The 24077-nt window shown below is 35.8% G+C and overlaps 3 protein-coding genes across 5 annotated transcripts; all 3 read right to left on the bottom strand.

The window, feature by feature from the left end:
• Positions 1–577: 577 nt before the first annotated feature.
• LOC149054461 (oxysterol-binding protein-related protein 11-like) lies at positions 578–7092 on the bottom strand. Of its 3 annotated transcripts, none has more exons than XM_089230231.1 (5): positions 6886–7092; positions 6397–6636; positions 4485–4682; positions 4264–4417; positions 578–1973 (listed from the first exon to the last, which is right to left on the bottom strand). In XM_089230231.1, the coding sequence occupies exons 2-5, from the start codon at positions 6529–6531 to the stop codon at positions 1768–1770; spliced, it is 693 nt and encodes a 230-aa protein (XP_089086357.1). In that variant the 5' UTR covers positions 6532–6636; positions 6886–7092; the 3' UTR covers positions 578–1767. The 3 variants fall into 3 exon arrangements, with proteins under 3 accessions (XP_089086357.1, XP_089086355.1, XP_089086356.1); XM_089230229.1 differs by having other exon boundaries at positions 6898–7091; XM_089230230.1 differs by lacking the exon at positions 6886–7092 and adding an exon at positions 6693–6868.
• A 3094-nt stretch (positions 7093–10186) lies between these two features.
• On the bottom strand, positions 10187–11101 carry LOC149054462 (uncharacterized). The gene is made up of 4 exons (XM_089230232.1): positions 10995–11101; positions 10645–10811; positions 10450–10572; positions 10187–10385 (listed from the first exon to the last, which is right to left on the bottom strand). The coding sequence occupies exons 1-4, from the start codon at positions 11099–11101 to the stop codon at positions 10252–10254; spliced, it is 531 nt and encodes a 176-aa protein (XP_089086358.1). The 3' UTR covers positions 10187–10251.
• A 2471-nt stretch (positions 11102–13572) lies between these two features.
• LOC149054463 (uncharacterized) lies at positions 13573–14781 on the bottom strand. The gene has a single exon (XM_089230100.1). The coding sequence runs from the start codon at positions 14601–14603 to the stop codon at positions 13767–13769; it is 837 nt and encodes a 278-aa protein (XP_089086226.1). The 5' UTR covers positions 14604–14781; the 3' UTR covers positions 13573–13766.
• Between the last annotated feature and the right edge of the window lie 9296 nt (positions 14782–24077).

Below are 24077 nucleotides of genomic sequence, written 5' to 3' on the forward strand. Positions count from 1 at the left end.
TTTATTTAATTTACATAATTATTATATTAAGAATATTTTAAAACAATTTATTATAATACTGATATTAGTTATATTATATTTAATATTGATAAATGATTAATGAACTACTTGTACACAGTTTGCAAAACGATTGAATACAATAATAGGAAGTCAAACAGATTTTGGAATATTATGAGTAGTATTCTAATTTCTAGTAAATCACATACAAACAAATAACAAATAACAAAATTCTAATTTATCTGTATATAATAAAATTAATTATTTTGTATTTTATGCTATCAATATTAGATGTATAATTATCGTCACTAACATTACTTTAAAATATTCAGAGTTTAATTAATAAATACTAATAGTACTGTAATTTTGTCCATTAATATAATTATTAGTAATAATAAATTTAATATAAATATTTTGTTTGGATCTGGAATTCAAATTCTCTGGGCAGGACCATATTGACCAACCAGTATATACATTGTCCGGTACATATATCAAGTTTTATAACATAGTCTCAACAGTATTAGGTAAAAACTAGGGTTTGGTTGAATTAGGTTAAACTAGGTTATATAAGAAATTAACATTTTAATTATATTCCATGAATCGTAAATATTCATTGGTGTTTTTATTTATAAAACCAATAAAAATTTAGTGAATTGATTTCAGGCCATATTTTCTAAATAATTACATCTTATTTATACGTTTATGGTATAGTTAATTTTCCATTTTAAATTATAATATATAATATAATATATAAAATTATATAAACTAATATTAATTTTGTGATCACATTATTTTATAGTCTGTACCAAATAAGAATGCATATGATGGTGCACAAAAATCGGTAGGGAGGTCCAGGAGTCATTTGGATACGTCAATGTGATGCGCTCTTATTTGGTAAAAACTATAGTTTTTACTATTCAATAATTAATATACTGTGATTTTAATATTTCTTTAAAGTTATAAAAATTGTTATACAAGTACTAATCCTATATTTATGATCAATAAAATTATGTGCTACATAAAATAGTTTATAGTTAACTATAAGTTAAAAAAAAAAAAAAACTATAATTTTTAAATCAATAAGTACTTCTTCGCTATCTTAGAGGGTTAAAATAATATAAATAAAAGGTTGATTTAAGAAAAAAATATAGTGAGAAGCCTTAAAATTAATGATATCACTGAAAGTATAAAAACATAAAATCATAGGATCATACAGTAAAATTGTAAATACTTAATAAAACTGTTTAGTATGAAATATTGGAATGTAGTGTACAAAATGAAACAACCAATTAAGTCTATCTTTATAATTCTTAATAATATACTATTAACGTATAATTAGATTTATTTTAATTAAAGACTTTCATTTGATTCATTTTATTGAGATTTCAGTAACTATATTCTATTTAAGAATGAACCACTTTTGCGCACGCGTACTGATCTACCCACTTGTCTGACCCTTAAGCGAGAACTACGTGTACTTTTATAGGTCAGTTGAGTGGTTCATTGTTAAATGAAATAGAGTAGACTCTTATATCTTCTTTTTCTAAGATTAAAAAGACTTATGAAAAATTTGTTGACAATTACATTTGATAAACAATAGTTAATACAATTTAGGCACATAAAAATAAAATAATATATCCATAAGTAATAATACATTTTTAAAAATTCAATACTATTTTAAATAACTATTATAAATTTTATCAATGGAATAAACATATATCATGATATAAAAATAAGAGAGAAACATTATGTTAATCTATTATTTATTAGTTAAGTACTTGTTGTATGTGATTTTCTTTTTGAATGTGTAGTTGAGGAAGACTGTTTTGAATTCAAAAATGAATAAGTTCGAATGATTGGTTGTTCTATGCTCGAATGTTGTAGAATCTTATAACAGTTTTCTAATGCACACATCATTGACTGTGATGTTGCTTTTATTATTAATAAATCTGGATCAGTATTCCTTAAACGTGGACCTATAGTTAAAAATAAAAACATATTAATATTATTATAATTTAAGGATAAAACAAAATTTATTTTGATGTTAAAATGTACAATATTAATGTGTATTTCTTAATCAATTATTATAAATATACCATATTTTTGTATGTTATATACTACTCTGTAAATTCTTAAATTCAACTTGATATAAAAAGTATTCATTAGATTTGATAATAAATATAAATCTATAATATTACATGTTATTTTATCATACAAATGTTTCTAAATTAAATAAATGTTCTACCAAGTACAATAAAATACCAAGTTATTCAATCTACATAATATATATATTATTGGTTACGAAACAAATTTATTTATTTATTCATAAATAGTATTTACAACTTCATGGGATATCAATGTTTAATATGTTATGTTCTAACAGTGCAGAAAGTATTTTATTTCTAATAACATTTAAAATAATTTTGAGAGTCCCTCAATTGTAGCCCAAAGTGACAAAATCTTTATTCATATACCGATTTCAATTAATGAAGGTAAGAAATATTGAGGTTAAATCTGGATAGTAGATGTAGAGAGTACGCAATCACAGCTCTTGAATATTTGGTGTAAATGGAACTTTATAGTTCATTACAGATGAGAAAGTCAATAAATTGCAATATCGCAAAGATAGTTCAAATGTTTTGAGTGGACTTTTATTGATAGCGATTATGTTTTTTATTTGAAATATAGGCTACTAATAGTAGTTCTAGTTTGTAATTAAGAGGACGCCACACCCGCATGTGTTGTCTCCGTCTTACAAACTTATAACATCGCAAAATACGTTTAGCGCTGGACAACTTTACTCCCTTTGTATTTATAGTAGAATTACCAAAATTCCACAACGCATAGGTAAGAACTTTATCTGTGTCATAGCGTCGTTATTTTTTTAAAAACATAAATACAATTAAAGTTATAAGCTTAAGAAAATACATTTATTTTTTATTTTTTCATTAAATTACTTAAAATTATTGGTTTGTGCTATCAAAAAAATAACGACGCTATGACACAGATAAAGTTCTTACCTATGCGTTATGAAATTTTGAAAATTCCATTATAAATATTGAGGGAGAAAAGTTGTCCCGCGCTAAACAGATTTTGCTATGTTATACGTTTGTAAGACGGAGGCAACACATACGGGTGTGGCGTCCTCTTAACTACTAATGCAAGTGAAATTTTTCATGCCAAATTCAGTTAATTGTTTTATACTTCTCATACAAAAATATTTTCATTTTTTAGAAATTTTAAAACAATGCCAAACAGATTCTCAAATGAAAATACAATTAAATATTTTCTACTCTTTGGAAAACAATTGAACAAATATATAAACAGAAATATCTACCAATTCAAATTGAAACACTAAAAATCTAAAATAATGTTTAAGACTACAAAATATCTAATTTTGAGTTTATAAAAACAATGAGTTATTAAAATCACGACTGTAAAAATATAAATTATTTATTTAAATATATCATTGTCTGACTAATTATACTATTGACACGACTTAACTATTTATAATATTTTTATCATAACATTTTTTACCTTTTTTTTTAATTTGACTACATATCATGTATTTATAATTCAACTTAACACCAAAATATTGTTCCATTAAAAATACTTTTATATTTATATTAACTTTTCTTTTCTTTTTATTTATGTTTATTTGTTATACTTTTTTTTATTAACTATTTCAAAGGTAATTAGGCTCTGAAATCTATTTTTTTAAATTTAAATTTTAATATCATTATGATCAAATTGTCTAAGTTGAAAATAATGCAAACCAGGGTTTTCTAAAACTGAATGTTCATCGGAAAATGAAAATACTGGAACTTAATAGTAAGTGTAGAACATTAAAAGGATTAATTATATCATTTAATTATACTTAGATGCATTATTTGGCAAACCTGCACTTTATAGGCAATATACGCCTATATATATATTATACATATATTAAGTCAAAAACAAATATGAAATGAATAAATGGTACATGGTAAAATTAAAATTTGTTTATCGGAGTTATAGGTTACAACTCATCAATTAGATGTTTGATAAGCATTATAATGCATATTTCTGTTAAAAGGTGTGTAGTATGACATGTGTGCATATTTTTTACAGGTAAATTACAACAAAAACCTAAAAATAATAATAATAATAAACTTAAAAATTTACTTTGAATTCTTAAATTTAAGGAAAATCTCTTACAATGTATATGTAAAAAAATTTAACTATGATAACTAAATTATACATTAGATTTTAACTGCAAAAACTCACCTTGAGATGGTAATTTCTCTATAACTCGAGCCATGTCGATAAAATTGTTTTCAGCTTGAGACAAATATTGCCGTGCGTTGGCCAATGATCTTTTAACGCCACTTGGGCAAAAATCATAAACATTATTCGTTTGTGAATATTTTTGTACATTTTTCTATAAATAAGAAAGCAGTTACTGCATTGATCCAAATAAATTATAATAAAGTTTATCTAATATATACTTGGGAATGATACTCTGCAGCAGCTCTTAAACGATTCACCCAATCTTGTCTAGCTCGTGCATCAACAGCTCTTAACTTATAACATTCACCATTCCAAGAGTTCACAGAAAATGTATTTGAATCCTCATCACTTGGAGATACAACAGCAGATTCCAAAAAAATAAATCCCCGTGGTTGTTGCTTTGTATCATTTTCACTCTGCATAATAAGACAACATAATTTTTAATAGTAATAGTTTATATTAGTAATATAATTAATTATATATGGTTTGTTGGATCAAAAATATATTATTAGTTTTCTACTATATTATTATTTTTATAATTTATTAAGGTTGAATTTACATTTTTGTTGAATGTATTAGCAAAAGTATTCAATTGTTTTGCAGTAAATTAGTTATCATATAGCATAAATATTGATATGAAATATAAAATAGTCATACCATATTTTGTTTGAAAGAAATTTAATATAATACTATTATCAATCAATTTAAATAATAACTAATAAAAATGTTGGTCTTGTAGTTCAGAATGACATTTAAATTCAAAGTAAAAATAGGGATTTGTAGTCATACCATTATAAAGTTTTTAACCATTATTTTTTATTTAATATTTATGTAGATGAGTATAAGCCTTTCTATGAGTGATTTTATACTAGTATACTACATTACTACTAGTAGGTAAGTTATTTTAAGTAGGCGTTTTATAATACAAATTGTATAGACCAATCAGGCACGGATCCTGAGAAAAGATCTGTGGGGGGGGGGCAACAATTTTTTTACAACACAAATATAATAATAATATATGTTATTCTTAATTTAAAAATATTGTCATAATAGTATATATTATAATATAATCAATGTAATTAATAAATTATTGATTATTTAATATATAAAGGGACAATGTGAAAAGAAGTTTAGATATTATTTATTTGTTATTTAATATGTAATATGAGAAATATGTGTTGGGGAGGGGGGGCTAGGGCCTAGGGCTTAATAATAAATTAATATTGTATACATACAATTTAAATGGTAACAAATTGTTTAAATTCATTTCTATAAGTAATATTATATAATATTAATAGTTTTACTTAGTTATACACTTATATATACCATAACCACCATGCTTTCTGAAACAGGTATTAAATTAAATTTACCAAATTAGGATCTGGGTGATATTTAAAATTTAAAATCTATAATGAATAATCATAGCATAGCTTAGTGTTTAGTTTAGTTACCTACTTAGACAAATTATAGGTGTTTAAAAGGTATTAAAGGTTTTTAAAAACAAAGTTGCTTCTTAAATTTAGTCTTATACTTAGTGGTAATCAAATGTATTAATGACAACCTATAGGTATTGATATTCATTTTTTTAATAATTTATTGGAGTTTTTAGAAGTATTTGTGTATCAAATAATAGAATAATTCTAAATTAAATAGACACAATTTTTGTTTGAATTTTTTATCGATACAACACAAATAATTTTTAAAGTACTAACATTAGTGACAGTAAAGTAAATGATTAATCATCATTTTGTAAACCAATTACTGGCCAACAATCTTTAAATTGTGTTTAAGAGGGGCCATTAGTTAATTCATAAAGTAAATTATGGTTTTTAACTGAACTACATTATTTAAAAATTGAGTAAATTTACATGAGTTTGAATAGTAAAAAAATCAAATGGTTCTAAATGTTGAAAGAAATACATTCAGATGGATAATTGAATGCAATGCAATATCAGAATTGAATAATACCAGAATTCATCTCCTAAAAATTTTTTTTATAACTATTGACCAAGAAATCCAAGTCTATAATATGAAAATATAAAAATCTAGATTGGAAACTATGTACTTGAGTATAACACTATCAAAAGTGTAACGATATAACATAATAATATGTATGGCTATGTAGTTTACCAAAAAATAGCTTAGTGTTCCTTCTCTTGGGTCCACTATGAACCACCTATGTTGCCAGCCTTTGACTACGTTTGTGTACTTGTACAGTTGTCCTTCTTGAATTTGTGACAAAAACTCTATGCCTCCAGTGTCCATGACGTACAATAGCAGTCAGTTAACACACTTGCTGTATACGATAGGGCAATATTATCAATGACGACTGGCTGATGTCAATACCGGAGAATGTGAGGATGTGAACGTCTATAAAAATGTAACTATGTTAATATTATGATTATCCAATATTTGTTCGCAGCGACTTTTAAACAAGGACGGGCGTGGATGTGGCAGTCACTTTCAATATTGTGTAAGTACACTTGCAAAAGTTTGGAGGTATTCTGTTATTAATTTTAAAAATTAAATTCGAACAACTAATAATATTCCAGTATATTATATGACTATAAATATATTATTAATTATTTTATTATAAAAATTAGTTGAGTTATTTATTACTTTAGTAATTACTTATTCGTTAGTCGTAGTTGTTATCGCTAATTCTGAGTTTGAGACATCCAACACCGATTTCTGATTGTGAGCAGCAGCGCAATATTATATTGTAGACGTAAAAGCAGATAACATAACAACGATTATACAAAATTTTATGGCCCTTATCGGCAGCTTTCGCAATAACAAAATAATAGGTACTGATAATAACTATTCGTGACCTTATGGCTTATACCATGGACGGCATAGACATATAAATATTAATTAGCGGCGGCCGAGGGCCGTTCTCCGACAAATGATAACAACCGATTTTTTCTCCGACAGCCAGAGTGACCAACCATGAAAAAAAAAATGTCAAATCGTTTTAATTATTTAAACGTAATATATAAATTAAACAAATACAATTAATACACTTTATATTTTAAACTACTGAAGTATAAATTCATAACTATAAACAAATCCAAACAAATTTAGTTGGTTCAACAATTATTATAGTTCTATAAATAATAGTAAAATAAATTTAAAAGAATATTACGAACATTAATAAAGACCAGATAGACTTAAACTATATTGGTGGCGTTTCAATGAGGAATTGGATAAACAACTACATTTTTTCATAACAGTATATTTTTATTATTTTATTATATTTGATAATAAAATATAATTATACATTAAACAACTTCCAGCCCTGTGGTTTCCTCATCTGATGTTCATTAATACACAAACAAAAATAATAAATAATAATATATTATGTATTTGAATTTTATTTATATTATAAATGCATTTAGCCATAGTATTTACATTTTATTCATATTATAAATGTATTTAGCCATGGTATTTACATTTTATTTATAATAAAGATATATCTACTACAACATTTAAGTTTGTAGAGTCTACAATAATGACAAAAGTAAAAATAATAGAGCATTATAATATTGTTGGATTTAGATGGCATTAATTTCAAAGATTTTTTAAGCGGTTTTATTCTTAAAATTGAGCTTTTAAGTTTTAACGATTCAGATTACAAATTTGTTTACTTTTTAGTACAAAATTTCCCTAACGCTAATTTAATAAAAATGATGTTGGTAATAGAGAATATTTGAGGTTATATTATGGTATCATGCCATCAAATGTATGTTTGTCGGAGAACGACCCACATCTCTGCGTGCGGTGCATAGACCTTATACTAATATCACAGATTATATAAAACCAGATGGTGCACTCCCTATTCGGCCGATGTAATTCTCAAAAATGCGAAAAATCAAAACCTACCTCAAATCAGTGTCACCACGGATAGGGAAAATAAGGCTTTATAAGAAATTATTGTTTATTAACTACACATCACTGACTTTTTTGACACTGTTCAGCCGTTGTACCACAGACTATATAAATATATATTTAAATATATAGTACCGAATTACTGTTATTGTTTTGCTGCTCATTGCTCAACGCACGTGGTATGCTGAGTGTGAATTTTTTTATTTATTAAACTTTTTTATTTAATCTTCATAATTTATTTTTGCACCAATTATTTTATATTTATTTAATAATAAAGAAAATATTTTTCATATCTGATTCTGTAAGATATCCGATTTTTTATATCTGTAAAACTTAGTATAATATTTCATGTTAAACCATGCCCATTTAGTTAGCTTTTCGAATTATTTTTTGGACGTAAAATTTAAAAATTAAAAATCGGGCTTCTTTTACGGAATCTGATTTTAATCTTCTCTACCTATAATTTTTTTTATTTATTTATCTTTTGTGTATTGAATTTGCGAAGAACATTATAATAAATGAGCTAATACTCCTGCCACAGACCAAAATTTGTTTTTATTTTAAAAATAATGTATTTCCTCCTTGTCTTTGTGATGTACACAGTAAAATATTTTTAAATTGTGTAACAGAGTCACTATTTCTTGAAGTGTAAATAAAAATATCGAAAAAGAGAAAACAAATTTAGTATTCTGGAATAATATGCACAAAAAAATATTTTAAATATTTAAAAAACACTTCTCAAAAAATGTTGGGGAAGTATTTGTGTGCTTAACATGAATATCTGTTAAAAGTTTTAAAAAATACAAGTAGATTTGATAAACATAAGCCCCAAGATTATAACAGACTAATCCATATATTGAATTAAAGCTACGCAAAATTTTATATGATTTTTGGAATTCCATTAGCATTGAGCCATTGACGCTCAAAGTACATATAAATTATATATGATATAATATAATATTATTATGTATTAAATATTATTTGATACAATAATTAAAAATTATGGTAAAAGTTGTTGTACATTAATTTATTTCTCTTATGCGACCCTACTTATTTGAGGTAGGTTCGTGTTATCAGTAAATCGAAGAAGTGCACCATCTGGTTTTATATAAACTGTGCTAATATAAGTAAAAGGTCTATGGTGCGGCGGTACTACTAGCGCTCTGGGGAGACAGCAATCATACTAGTGCAGGGGCGAAATATAATCACAGAATAACCAGAAGGCTCACTCTTTTAGAATAACACGGGTCTTATGGGGGATAGATTTGCAACACCTGTTGGGATATCAGTGTAGCCTGTATGTAGATAATAACCAATTGTACAACCACAGAATATTATGTGGTCCCGTATTACAACTTATTGGTACAATAAATATTGTACATAATTTTATTGTATAATAATAATTAACAATGTTTAAACTTTAAGTTAAACTAAAAAAAAGGTTAACTATAACTGTTCGAACACGACATCGCCAAGTAAGCAATAAAACATTTTAACTATTAATAGTCACATAAATATTATTTATTTTGTCATGGTGAAACATTAATTACAAATTTTTATAAATACATCAATACATAATACTAAAACAACAATATCCTAAAGAAAAATTATCTTTTTTTTTACAAATGTTTTAAAATAGCTAATTTTCTTTTTTTTCTGTTTGTTTCAGACAACATGGTCCTATTAAAAAATTTAATTGCATTAAAAATCCTAAAACGTATAAATAAATCTATTAAAAATTGTTTGTTAAATAATTCACAAGGATGACTAAAACGTACATTACAAAGTAGATCTTTCATTATGGACCCAATATTATTGTTTGTAGCAATAGAAGGAAAATTGTCAACAAATATATCTTCTAATTTAATTATGTAATTATAAAATTCATCATGAGGCATTAATAGCTTACCAAAATTGGAAGAGTCATTGGCAGAGTAAGATTTGAAGAAAGTTAAAAGAAAGGACTGATCTAATGTTTTTTGATGATTTGCATTCTCTATACAAACCTGGCATTCATGTTTCTCTAGACATTTCTTCATAAGGTATCCACACACATATGTATAGGCGTTCCTCTCTGGAATATTTAATTTCCTGTAGTTAACAGTACCAATTTTTATTGATTTGTTGAAGTACTCGTTTCCTTGGAGTTTTGGCAGTTAATGAGTTGGGAGTTTGAATACTTATGGAACACGTGTCGACTGATGTACAACTTGAAAATGATGTAGATGAAACTAAAAACAAAATTAAGAATAAAAGATCATACCGAACAAAAAAATCTATTTGTAATCAACATACTAGGAGTTGAACATCTTGGTGGATTGTCAATTATAACACTTTCAATTTGGGTGTTATCATCTAAAGATATGGATGAAATATTAACATGTTGTGAAGATTGGTCTTCTGTACGGATAATGTTACCTAGGTAAAAGAACAAAATAATTTTTTACTATAGTTACTTATGAAGACATTTTATTTACACATTCAACTTACTGTTAAATAATGTTGGTATAGCATGATTTGACAATCTATTTTTTTCATTATTCAGGTACATCTTGTCTTCAAAATGAAGTGAACACAATCTATGATTTCTATTCAAAACATCAGGGTCAATGGTTGGTAAATTGATTGGTTTACAATTTTCAACCCAGGCAGCACATCTATAATTATTAAGCATTTCGTAGGTACTACTACAATTTTTTGTAATGTATAGTCGATAGAAAATAAACAAAAATTAATTTGATAGACATTGATTATTACCTAACATATAATTATATAATGACTAAATACAATTAAGATTTAAATAACAAGAAATAGGTGGGTAAATTTTTGATATTTCTTACCTTGCGTGATCTTTGGGAAATCTATGAAACTTCGTTTCAATATGTTTTTTCCCAAAAACAGCGCTGGTGCAATTCGCCAACGAACATGTATGGCCGCCCGAATACATTATTCAAATTGGTAAGTAGGCCAGGCAATAGAGACAACATTTTTGAAAATAGCGGAAAAAAATCCCAACCAAGATTTTTTTTTTTTTAAAGTTTTAATAAAATATGCCCTATAACATACTCAAAGTCCCCATTGATCGGACTGGAGCTTTTTTTTTTATAAGCTCATGAAAGTTTAAAAATATGAGCTTTTTTAAATATCTCAAAAAATATTACAAATATCAAAAAAAGTTTCAAATAAAAGTTATTTATTAGACAATTTACAAAAAAAAAGTTTACTTATATTTTTTCATTTCAACAAATATTTGGAAAGATATATTTGTATAAATATTGACAGTTAAAAAATTATTAATACATTTCTCTCTCTTTCCGTGTTAAATTTTTTTTACACTGTATTAAATATATTTATGTGTTCTACAAACTAAAGGTAAACGATTCAATTATAATAACATAACAAAACATACTACAAATAAAAATAGTAAATAAGCTAAAGAATAGGTAATTGGTCAGTCGCGAATTCGGGATGTACATACTTTTATCTGAACTTCTGTACGGCACGTCATAAACTCATAGTATTTATAAGCGATAAGAAACTAGTTTTGTGCCAAATAATATTGTTATATTGTAATCTATTCTTACAATAGTTTCCCGTCATATACGGATGGTAGGTACTGATGGCAGTAGTGTACGTATCGTAGTCGTAACGAGTCAGTTGACAATCTTAACGTCTTGTGCGATTTAGTGAATATTACGTTGTTTCAACATTATTAGTTCAATTTTTTATTTTATAATTATAATATTACAAAAAATGTCATTAATAAAGTGTTATATTTGTAAGAAGACTCAAGGTAACTTTGCTGAAGTTAAACAAAAGGGTTTAATAAGTCTCGTAAAAGCTAGTCAAATGCGTGATGACAATAAGTTTAATAATGTCAGTGGTACGATAATGGTACATATTGAATGTAGAAAATCGTACACGCGTAAAAGTAGCATCGTAAGTGACTTAAAACAAGCTAGTGCTTCAACTGCGTCTAATAAGTCAGCGCCTCCTACACCTATCAAAAATAAAGTACGGTCATCTCATCAGTCGCTTCAACTAAAATGTAAGTGTCTTTTTTGTTTTGAAATTATACCAGACAATTTTTCGGATATTCAAAAGAAAAAGCCTGTTGAGAATAGACAGATTGTATGTACAGTACGTACTTTAAACGTAGGTCATTCTATAGTTGAACAAGCAAAAAAACGAAATGATGTATGGGGTAAAGAGGTTGAAAAACGTTTAGCTAATGTCATTGATGTTGTAGCAGCTGATGTTATTTATCACAAACACTGTTTTGTTAATTTTTTCAAATCAACCTCCAGTGGCAATTTAAAAAGAGGTAGGCCGCTAAATGAGAGTATTAAATTAACTGAAGATGAACGTGTTAAAGCCAACGAATATTTCAGTGTATACTTTGAGCAACCAACAAGTATGGAAGTTGTAAACCAAGATCCAAATTTTAATTTAATGACTAATAAGTTTATAACCGAAATAAATTCAATTAAAAATCTGGGGCCAACAGCTGAATTATGGGTACAGTATTTTGAAATGGTTACATTAATGAAAAAATTTATTCAAGCTGAAAGATTAGGTGACTGGTATTTAAATTTATCTTGTTGTAGGGAAATGCTACCTTATTTTCAAGCATCTGGTCATATCCCGTACGCTAAGGCAACCTATTTGTATCTACAAGAAATGTTAACATTAGAACAAAAAATGAATGCTGACGAGTATTCAAAATTTGTAACTAAAGGTTACTTTACTATCCGCCGCACAGATAAAACTTGGTCTGGTTTATGGACTGACATGACGATCGAACAAACTCTTATGAGGACGATGAAAACGGTTGGTGGTCTTACTCATGGTAGAGGTATGACGGATAGTGTTAAGACTAAATGGATTTTGGGCATGCCTGTTTTAAATAATATTTGTACCAATATTGAACAGTTCGTAAATCTGTGGCGGTCCTGGACGGATCCCACAAAGGTGAGCGTGATGGTGTTAACAAAAAAAAATTAAACACACGTTGTATAGGTCGTGAATTGGCTGCGTTGTATTATTCCTTTTTTACAAAACAGAAACGATTACGACAAGCAGAGATTAGATTCGAAATAACGAAAAAAAAAAAAACACAATGTGTGGTTTTGGTGAGAAACGTGCGACACGGCGAGGACGGTTGGTGCGTGGTGTGCGTGTCACTCTTAGCGCGGTCGTAGAACTGACTTGCTACAACACGGTTCGCGGTACCGGCGGTCGACATCTCCAGGCGCGCTTATCGCGTGTCGGTGTCGACCGCCGTCGATTGGCGGTTGACAGAGAGAATAGACGGCGCGGATTTCCGCGCACAGGCCGTTTGAATTCAAACGGCTATTACGCGGGACCGCGTCATACTCCCCCCCCAAACCGCCAACGACGGCGGTGTGCCAGCCAGTATCGGTGGTGCGGTGGTGTGGGTGTTGGAGTGTGGTTGTGGTGGACACCTTGTCCGCGGGCACGTTTTCCGGCTGATTACAGCGGACGTGACCCGGCGGTGTCTGGGGAGTGATTGCCGATGTCGGCTGTGGGCACTTTTCCGGGGTTCCGGCACGTGTTTCCGGCTGGTGATAGCGGACGTGGCCCCGGCGTGTCTACTGCCGCCGAGGTGACGCCGGGAGACTATGGAACGTGTTATCGAACACGGTCTCCATGTCTTCCTCGTCACCAAGGTGCGTGTCCGGCCCGTCCAACAGTTCTGCCTCCTCTTCCGCTGATATTTCCATATCAACGGGTTGTGAGAAGGCGGTGGTCGGTTGCTCCGTGGTCCCGGCTGTTCCGGCAGGTATCACTACCTCCGGTACCGAGGTCACGGTGCGGGCCGGGTAGTTGGCTGGGGGGGCCGTGGTTGGTGCCGGTTTTTCCAGGCGGAACTGCTGGGACTCTTGTTGTTTTTTCGCCCGATGGTCCCGCAGGCGCTGCTGGTTCCGGCGTTGACGGGCGTTGAAGGCTGGTACGGGTGTTGGCGTGGAGGTGACGGCTGTTGGCGTCTGCGTGGTTGGCGCGAGACGGCTGCTTACGTCGGCCGTGGGTTGTTTTGCCAGCCGTGGTGCGGGTACCGGGTGCTGCAGCAGCGGCCTGATTGGTCGTGCAGTTGTTGCCGGTCGTGACGTGGTTGTCGGTCGCGTCGTTGCCGGTACTGCCGCCCGTCGGGGACTGCGTGACCTGTTTGGCCGTAGCACGGTTGTGGGAGCGCCGCTTGTTGCTCTCTTGAATACCTCGGTGCGGTCCTCCCACCCCCGTGTGTAGGCGGCCCACAACACCGGATCCCGCTGCAGCTGCGTCGTTGACATCCGCCGTACCCGTGCCGCCGTGGTGGTGTTGGTCGCCTCCTCCATGCTGGCCGCCCTCAGTAGTTGCTGGCTACGTTCCAGCAACTCGGCCGCTTGTTGGATGGCGGTTGGCGGTGTGGTCGGCCGTTGTTGGTCCATGGTAGGGCTGTTGTTCCGACTAAAATTTGTTAGATTTAGTTATGGGTTTGTTGGTGGGTGGGGTGGTGTAGGGTGGGGTTATGCTGTGATCGTCGCCCGTTTGAGACAGGACACGTGGATTTTGCGTGCGGGTTGTTGGTCCGTGAGGAACACGCCTTTACCCACGCGTCTGTGTAACTTCACCGGTCCCCACCATTTCGGTGCGAAGCCGGCGTGAAATTTTTTGTGCGCGCTCGACAGGTGGTGTGCTTTGTAGTACACCAAGTCACCTGTTTGGTATTTTGTGTCCGTCTGGCCCCCTGTTACAGGTGGTACGTCCAGTACGGCACTTTCCCGTTTCGCTCTGTCCCTATCTGTGTGCTCTATCTGGTTGTCCGCTGTCCGAGTCAGTGCCCAGTCCCCGGATCGCTTGCCCTCTCTGCCGAGGACAAGTACCGACGGTGGGTATCCTGTCTGGTCGTTGCGTCTATTCCTGATAGAGAACAGTATGGGGGCTAACTTGGTGTCCCAGGTGTTGTGGTTCCCGTCGATGAGTAGCGCGCGTAGACCTTTTTTTATTTCCTGGTTGCGGCGCTCGACTGGGTTGGCCCTCGGATGATATACCGGAGTTGTCCAGCCCTCGGCCCCCCATCGTTCGATTGCTTTGCACATGTCATTCGATACGAACTGTGGGCCGTTGTCGCTTAAACACACACGGGGATATCCGAAACGTGAAAAGAATTCTCTTTCAAGCGTTTCGGTTATTGTCTTCGTAGTGGCTGTCCCGAGCGGGTATGCTTCGGTCCATCTACTAAACAAATCCGTGGCAACCAGTAAATATTGTTTTCCCCTACTCGTACGCGGGTAGGGGCCCATGAGATCTATGCTGATTACCTCCCAGGGGTGTCGCGGTGTTCTGGCGGCGTTCGGGTCATCTGCGCGCGCGTTCAGTGGTTTTGTACACGCGCAAATGTGGCACGACTTGACATACAGTCGGACGTCGTTTTTCTGGCCGTTCCAAAAAAAACGCTGTCTTACCGCCCTGTATGTTTCTTTCCAACCTGGGTGGTTTGCGAGGACGTGGTTGTGGTATATCCAAATCACCTTTTGTGCTTTGTCGTTTGGTACGACTACGGGTGTGTGTTCGCCCAGCTTTTTCCGCAGAAGGCCGTCGGTAAAAATGTATTGGCTATTCTTTCTCGTGGCGTTTCTGGTGCTGTGCGCCGGCTCGTCCGGTGTCCCGTTGTCCACTATGTCTCGTATTTTGGGGTCGTTGGCCTGCCAAGTTGCGAGCATAGTGTGTGTGATGGTGTGGTCGTTGTTTGGTTTGTCCGGGTCCGTAGTGGCGAACAGATTGTCGGCCGGTGCGCTAGTAGTGGTGTTGTGTGGTGGTGTGGGTACCCCTACTAGTCGCTCCTCGAGGTGTTCCTCGTCTACCCGTGGCCCGGGTGCCGGGTTCCGTGATAGCATATCCGGCGCCTCGTTCTGTACGCCGGGTACATGCGTGGTGTGGTAGTCCAGGTTAGCCAGTTGTAGTGCCCACCTGGTTAACTTGGAGTTTGTGTTCTTTGCTCGGTGGAGCCATGTTAGTGCTGCGTTGTCCGTGTAAAGATCAAAACGGCGAGCTTCCAAATATGGTCTGAATTTGTCGATTGCCCAAATTATCGCGAGACACTCGCGTTCAACCGCGGCGTACCGTTTCTGTGTGTCACTAAACTTCCTGCTTGCGTAGGCGATTATCCGTCTTTCGTCCGGTCTGTCACCCCGTTGGAAAAGGACGGCACCTGCTCCTATTTCGCTAGCATCCGTTTGTAGGCAGAACGGTTTTCCGTAATCCGGTGTCGACAGTTTTGGCGAGTCGCACAAGGCGCGTTTTATTGTATCGAATGCCGCCTGTTCGGTCTCGCTCCATGACCATTTGGTACCCTGTTTGAGCCGGTCTGTTAGTGGCGCTACGGTGTCCGCGTAGTTGTCAACAAATTGGCTGTACCAGTTGCAGACGCCCAGGAACTTCAGTAGGTCCCTAACTTTGGTTGGTGTTGGGAACCGCATGATGCCTTCTAGTTTCTCCGGTTGTTTGTCTATGCCGTCGGAGGTGACTAGGTGTCCGAGAAATGATATTTCGGTTGATCCGAAACTGCATTTTTCGGTGTTGCATGTTAACCCGTGTCTCTGTAGACGTTCCAGAACTTTGTCCAAGTGGCACTAGTGTTCGTCCGTAGTGTTTGAAAACACCACTATATCATCAAGATATACGCGGACGAACTCATCCAGGTACCCTCTCAGTACTTCGTTCATTAAACGTACAAAGGTCATGGGGCTGTTCTTAAGGCCAAAGGGAAGGACTCGGAATTGATACAGACCCCGACGCGTCCGGAATGCCGTGTATTTTCGAGCGTTTTGGTTAAGTGGTACTTGCCAGTATCCCGACTTAAGGTCCAAAATGCTAAATATTTTTGCGCCTCGCATTTGACGTATCAACGTATTGAGGTCCGGCATTGGATAAGCGTCGGACTCAGTGACGTCATTGAGTCGTCTGTAGTCGATGCACAGTCGGGGCGATCCGTCTTTCTTTTTTGCTAAGACGACGGGTGCGGCCCATGGTGATGTGCTTTGCTCCACAAGTCCCTGTTGTTCCATATCCTGTACCATGGTGTCGATTGTGGCCTGTTTTGCCTGCGGGTAGGGATATGGTTTGAGTGCTATCGGTGTTTGGTTCTTCAGGAGTATGTCGTGTTCGATTAATCTGGTGCGACCTACGTTTCCGCTGAAAACGTCCGGGTAGTTGCGAATTACTTCGGTTATTTTCGCGCGCGTGTGTATGTCACCATGTATTACCAAATTATCGATGTCTGGTGTAGGGTGGTGGTGGCTTTTCCGACCCTTCCAGCATGCCGTTGTTCTCCTATGTGTACCAAGGTGGATCGTGCTCGTTGTGTAGTCCCAGGTGACTTCGTTGTGTACGAGGAAGTCGTGTCCTAGGAGCATGTCGCAGTATAGGTTGTCCAGAATGGCTGCAGTGAAAGTGACCGTTAGGTCTCCGATCCTGGCTACGAATGTGGCGGTACCACTTGTCATTGTGGTGTGTCCGTCCGCCATTCGTACGTGTGTGGATTGTCCTTGGTGTGGTGTGCCAAATGTGTGTGCAATGTTCGGGCTTACATATGACTTTTGTGCTTGTGAATCGAGTAACGCTGTTACGAAGCCTGACCTAAATTCGAGCTCGACCGCGGGGGTCGGAATTTTGTCGGGGCATGTTCGCTTTTCGTTCCTCGTCGTTGGTTGTGTACTGTAGCGGGGCAACTGGTTCTGAACCGCGTTTCCGGTGCTCTGGTGAGCGGTTTGCACCGCCATTATCAGAGCGTCCGGTTCGGTTGCCTCTGTGCTACTTGTGTGTTCCAACGGTGCACGCGTGAATTTCATAGTAGTGGTCTGTGTGTTTGTGTGTGGTGATGACGACCTACTACTTAATGAAATTATGTGTGTGTGGGCGGGTGATATATCTGATGACGCCGAGCTTGTTGATGCGCGTTTGACAGTTATATCCCCGTCCGTAATGCCGAGTGTTGCTGGTGGTGGCGTTGTTGCGTGTGTGTGTGTGTGTGAGACGGCGGCGCGGACAAATGTCCGCCGACTCAGTTGCCGTTTCCCGACGCCGGTGTGTACCCGGGGCAGTCACTGTTCCAGTGAGGCCCTCCGCAGTATTTGCACGGGTTGGGCGGTAGTGGCTTTCCAGCTGTACCGTCCCGTGCTCGCTGCTGGTTTGTCGGCCGTGTTGCACGGGCTTGTCCGATTTTTTTATATTCCGGCTTCGGTTGCGGTCGAGATAGCGGTGGTGGTGGTGTCTGTTCCGGTGTGTAATCCAGGATGCCAGCGATCCGGCGAAGGTCGGCGAATGTCGCTGGTCGTTGCAGCCGTATGTGCGTGCGGTATTCGTCTCGCGTTAATCCGGTTATCGTACTGACTAGCTGTGGTTCAGGTAGCCCGGTGTTGATGCGGCGCGCGAGTTGATTTTTTTTAATCACGAATTCCGTCAGTGACTGCGTCGGCGTTTGTCTAACCGATACTATCTCGGCCCGCAGTCGAGATTGTATGTCCGCGTTGTCGAACTTTTCTAAAAATTCGGCGCGGAACTCATCCCAGGTGAGGTCCAGTAACCTGATGGTGTCCCACCATGTACTGGCTGCGCCCTTTAACTGCGGTTCAATAATGTTTGTCCAGCCCGACCTATCTATACGTGACTGGTATAGTATCGATTCCGCCTTATGTATGAACCGCACCGGGTCCTCGGGTGTGGTTCCGTGGAACTCTGGCAGTGAAAATCTCGCTGTACGTACGTCGTCGTACGGTATCAGTATAGACTGCTGCGGTTCATATGTGTGGGTTGGTGTTGGAGCATTGTGATGACACGCCATATTTTCAAATCGTACTGACCGGTCGGGTGCGTGTTCGGGTCGTTGATAATCCGTGGCACGTGATTCGCGTGTCGCGGTGTAACTTGATCCGTGGTCCGTGGTGGTCGACGTGTTTGTGTGTGTGTGTGTGCCCGCGCGAGTGTTATCGGTCGCCGATGTTTCCGGCGTGCTCCGGTGTTGTCCGGATAACATCGTGCTGTGGAGGCGGGACGGTGATGGTACCTCCGGTTGTCGTTCCGGTGTTTGTTGAGACATGCCCATCTCCAGGCGTCGCATCGTCTCTGCTATGCGACGCTGGTCGTCACCAAAACGCATCATGCAGCTCTCGAGCATGGCCAGTCGCGACTCCAAACTGTCTGCACGCGTCGGTGTCGTTGTCGGTTGCTGCGCCTCCTGCAGTATGCCGCGGGCCCGCCTTATCAGGTCCGTGGCTTGTTGATTGTTTTGAGTGGGTGGCGGGTTGGTGATGTTCTGCGGCTGGTGGTTGTCCGTGTGGTCGTCCGCTGTGTTCTCGGTTAGTCCGGCGTGGTGCGTCTGACTCGTGTCCGAGTCACTTGCGGCCGCCCTCATGGTCTCCATCGGCTGAAACCGGATGGAGTTGGCCTGCAGATCCATGTCCGCGAAATGCTGGGTCAGCCGGATTTCGAGGGCGTCTTTCGCGCCCCCTTCCGGTAGCCCGCGCTGTTTACATTCGTAGCGGAGCTCCGCAACGGTCAATTCGTTTATGTATTTTCCCGACATCTCGTCCGGCTGTGTTTCCGGTGTTGTTGATGGGGAAAATAGTAAACACACTATACAGCGATTGTTGTTGTTGTTGTGCTGTTGACCGCTTATCGGTGCTATTTCCGTCCGAATGTAGGTCAGTGGGTCTGTTGTCGTTGTGCGCGCCGGGGTGATTACACTAACCGGTTTTCGCAGCGTATGTCGCGGTTGCGCGTGTGTGCGCTGTCCGGTCGACTATCGCGACTACGAATGCGGCGGCAGTTATTTGTATCTCCGTCCCGGGTGATCGCGGATGACGTTGCGGGTGGTGGTGCTTGGCGGTGGTTGTGTGACTTTGTCGCGCTCTAGCGTTCCTACCTATCCTACTCCGTGTGTTTGCGGTGTCGCGCGCGCTGAGATCGGTGCGTCCGTAAGTCGGGCGGCGTGGTCGGTCGGTCGTTACGTGCTTTGTGGTTATGTTACGTAACGCCGGGTTTTTCCGTTACCGCCTGCAAACCACGTTTGCGTCGTATGGGATCGGGGATTTTTCCGCGAGTTGCACAACAGGGAAATGTAATGGGGGTAGTATGGGGTAAGTTAAGATAAACAGTGTTTACTTACCGGTGATTCCTGTACGGGGAGCCAAATTGTGGCGGTCCTGGACGGATCCCACAAAGGTGAGCGTGATGGTGTTAACAAAAAAAAATTAAACACACGTTGTATAGGTCGTGAATTGGCTGCGTTGTATTATTCCTTTTTTACAAAACAGAAACGATTACGACAAGCAGAGATTAGATTCGAAATAACGAAAAAAAAAAAAACACAATGTGTGGTTTTGGTGAGAAACGTGCGACACGGCGAGGACGGTTGGTGCGTGGTGTGCGTGTCACTCTTAGCGCGGTCGTAGAACTGACTTGCTACAACACGGTTCGCGGTACCGGCGGTCGACATCTCCAGGCGCGCTTATCGCGTGTCGGTGTCGACCGCCGTCGATTGGCGGTTGACAGAGAGAATAGACGGCGCGGATTTCCGCGCACAGGCCGTTTGAATTCAAACGGCTATTACGCGGGACCGCGTCAAATCTTACTTCCAATGTAAGCGAACAGCATGTTGAGCTACGGGATTCTAGAATATCCAGAGATGACAGTGATGTTGAAAAAATTTCTCAATGGTTTTCGTTTAATTATCCTTTTCAAAATACCAACTGTGTTATGTCAATCGCTAGTGGAATTTCTGGTGACGATAATGTTAATTGTCACAAAGCATATGAAGTTGGTCTTGATCTAGTAAACTCAATGGTGGGTAATAACTTCCATGATATAAAACTGAAGAGGTCAAGTAAAGTTACAACTCTAGCTTCAATAACTTCTGGTGTTAAGATTAATGAGGAAATAATTAAAATTAACCCGTTACTACTGTTTCAACGAATTGCAATCTTAAAAAAAAATGATGATGAACTTGTATCATACCTTCAATTTGAGCTTGCACCCTTCCCGTTAGCATTATTTGATGAACAAGGTCTACGAAAAACCAAAAAATCAGCATTGTATGATATCTTACAACCAATACCTTTAGAAAATATTAATATAACTAACGGAAAATATGTTATTGATGGAGGATTTCTCCTACATAGAGTTGTTTGGCAAATGAACCAAACATTTGAATTAATTTGTGAGTCTTATATTACTTATGTAGAAAAACATTTTGGTACTGATGCAATTGTTGTGTTTGATGGTTATGAAAACAACGCAAAAAGTATAAAAAGTTCAGAGCGTCAACGCCGAAGGTTGAAAAAAAAGTGTAGTGATGTGTTTTTTGAAAGCCATATGATAGTTCCTGTTTCAAAAGAGAACTTTTTATCAAACGATAATAATAAAATGCGATTTATTGAAATGCTTAAAATAAAATTAATTAATCATGGGTTTATTGTTAAAATAGCGAATGATGATGCCGATAAATTAATTGTTAGCACTGCAATTAATGTATCAAGTTATCATCCTAAAACAATCTTGGTTGGTGAGGACATTGACTTGTTAGTACTTCTAATTGCTTTAACTCCTAGAGAAAATAATATTTATTTTCTAAAACCTAGCTCAGGAAAAATAGAAAAAAAAATGTATAGTACTGAATTCATACAAAACCACGATAAACCAATGATAAATAAAATATTGTTTTATCATGCGCTAAGTGGCTGTGATACAACGTCAGCTTTATTCCAAAAAGGAAAAAAAAAATGCGTACAAATACTAGATAAACAGAAGGATATAAACTCAATCATTTCAATTTTTAATAATCCTAATTCATCTCATGAAGAAATAGCAACAAATGGTGTTAAATGTTTTTATATTTATATGGTGCATCAGAAAATGAGATGTCTTTGAACCAACAACGTTATAAACTGTTTAAAAAATGTGCTACAAAAAACAAAATTAATCTTGCGTCACTTCCTCCAACAGAAGAAGCTGTCAGACAACATTCTTATAGAGTTTACTTGCAAGTGCAGCTGTGGCTAGGTTATATAAAAAACCCGGAGGATTGGGGATGGACATTTCAAAATAATATTTTGTTACCAGTTACTACACTAAAAGCTCCAGCACCCGATCAGTTACTTAAATGTATATCATGTAGTTGTAAAAAAGGTTGTGGTAAAACTGTGGTTGTCGAAAAGCAGGTCTTAAGTGCTCAATTATATGTGGACATTGCAAAGGCCAATGGTGTTCTAATTCTATAGAAATAGAGGTTGATTGTACAGAAGATTGTACACTTTCAGAATTATTAGATGGAATCGCAGAAGATGAAGGAGATTGCGAAACATAAAAGTATAATCTGCCTGCACTGAATGTAGTGTAATTAACTTTAAATTATAATAATTTTTTTTTTATTATACAAATTATTTGTATGCTATAATAAGTTTTAAAAACATCAATTTCTACTATGTTATTATAATTCAATCGTTCATGTTTATAGTTTGTAGAACACACAAATATATTCAATACAGTGTAAAACCTATTTAACACGGAAAGAGAGAGAAATGTATTAATACTTTTTTTACTGTCAATTTTTATACAAATATATCTTGCCAAATATTTGTTGAAATGAAAAAATATAAGTAAACTTTTTTTTTGTAAATTGTCTAATAAATAACTTTTATTTGAAACTTTTTTTGATATTTGTAATATTTTTTGAGATATTCAAAAAAGCTCATATTTTTAAACTTTCATGAGCTTATAAAAAAAAAAGCTCCAGTCCGATCAATGGGGACTTTTAGTATGTTATAGGGCATATATTATTAAAACTTAAAAAAAAAAAATCTTGGTTGGGATTTTTTTCCGCCATTTTTTCTTCTTTGCCTGGCCTAAAGGCTTTGAGTTCAAAACAAAATGACAAAAATTAAAAATTATGCTGAATGCTGATTGTTTATGTACGTTCAAAATCGTAATGTCAATATTTACACGTGCTTATGTATAGTGATAACATCAAAATCGTGTAGATTCAGTTTCAGCAGCAAAAGAGAATTTTCAATTATTTTCGAATCCTGGCTACACTGATATCCCAAACATTTTTCACTAATTTTCGAGTTCTCATTAAGTGAGCCTTCTGGTTATTCTGTGATACATTATCAGTATCTACCATCAGTAGAGTATTTTCAGAATGTTTACTGATTTTAAGTCATAAAACAAATAATTAAATTTTCTGGCCAAGTAAAACAATTATTGTAGATACGTTACCAGAAGTTTTTAAAAAACATTACCCTCATTGTAGGTGTATCATTGATTGCACAAAAGTAAGAGTTGAGCAACCTCAAACAGTTCAACAAAGAGTTTGCTTGTACTCCCAATACAAAGGTAGTTAGGTATACAATCAAAGTATTAGTTGCAATTACACCAAATGGGATGGTTAGTTTTCTATTTAAAGCGTATGGAGGTAGGTCTAGTGATAGTTTTATCACTAATGATTCCGGATTTTTAAATAAACTTGAACCTGGAGACCAAGTTCTTGTCGATAAAGGTTTTCCTGGAATAAAACCAGGTGTTGAAGGTCATAATAGTATATTAGTTATGCCCCCAATACTTCATAATGGTAGATTTTCTGAAGAAGAAGTAATAAAAACATATAATATTGCTAGTGTCAGAATACACATAGAACGACTTTTTGCAAGATTAAAATATTTTAATGTTTTGAATAAAATAACAACTGATCTTTTATAATATATCGATAACTTATTACTCATTTGTTGTGTATTGGTAAATTTAAGTTCACTAATTATAAAGCAGTATAATTAGTTTTGATAAAATATTTTAAACATAACATGTATTATATATTTTGTTGATTGTTATTATTACTTAATAAATTACTTATTACTAAATATTATAATTTA

This window comes from Diuraphis noxia, unplaced genomic scaffold (assembly GCF_037042655.1).
Source record: "Diuraphis noxia isolate RWA-SAM2 unplaced genomic scaffold, SU_Dnox_SAM2 contig0006, whole genome shotgun sequence".
In the NCBI taxonomy this organism is placed as follows: Eukaryota; Metazoa; Arthropoda; class Insecta; order Hemiptera; family Aphididae; genus Diuraphis; species Diuraphis noxia.

Excerpts from the sequence above, each read along its gene's own strand:
- LOC149054462 (XM_089230232.1), bottom strand. The coding sequence starts at position 11,101 with ATGTATTCGGGCGGCCATACATGTTCGTTGGCGAATTGCACCAGCGCT. Across the intron at positions 10,812-10,994 it reads TTTCCCAAAGATCACGCAAG|ATGTGCTGCCTGGGTTGAAA; the intron begins GTAAGAAATATC and ends TAATAATTATAG. Across the intron at positions 10,386-10,449 it reads ACCAAGATGTTCAACTCCTA|TTTCATCTACATCATTTTCA; the intron begins GTATGTTGATTA and ends TTTTGTTTTTAG.
- LOC149054463 (XM_089230100.1), bottom strand. The coding sequence starts at position 14,603 with ATGGACCAACAACGGCCGACCACACCGCCAACCGCCATCCAACAAGCG.
- LOC149054461 (XM_089230231.1), bottom strand. The coding sequence starts at position 6,531 with ATGGACACTGGAGGCATAGAGTTTTTGTCACAAATTCAAGAAGGACAA. Across the intron at positions 4,683-6,396 it reads GAACACTAAGCTATTTTTTG|AGTGAAAATGATACAAAGCA; the intron begins GTAAACTACATA and ends CTTATTATGCAG. Across the intron at positions 4,418-4,484 it reads CTGCAGAGTATCATTCCCAA|AAAAATGTACAAAAATATTC; the intron begins GTATATATTAGA and ends TCTTATTTATAG.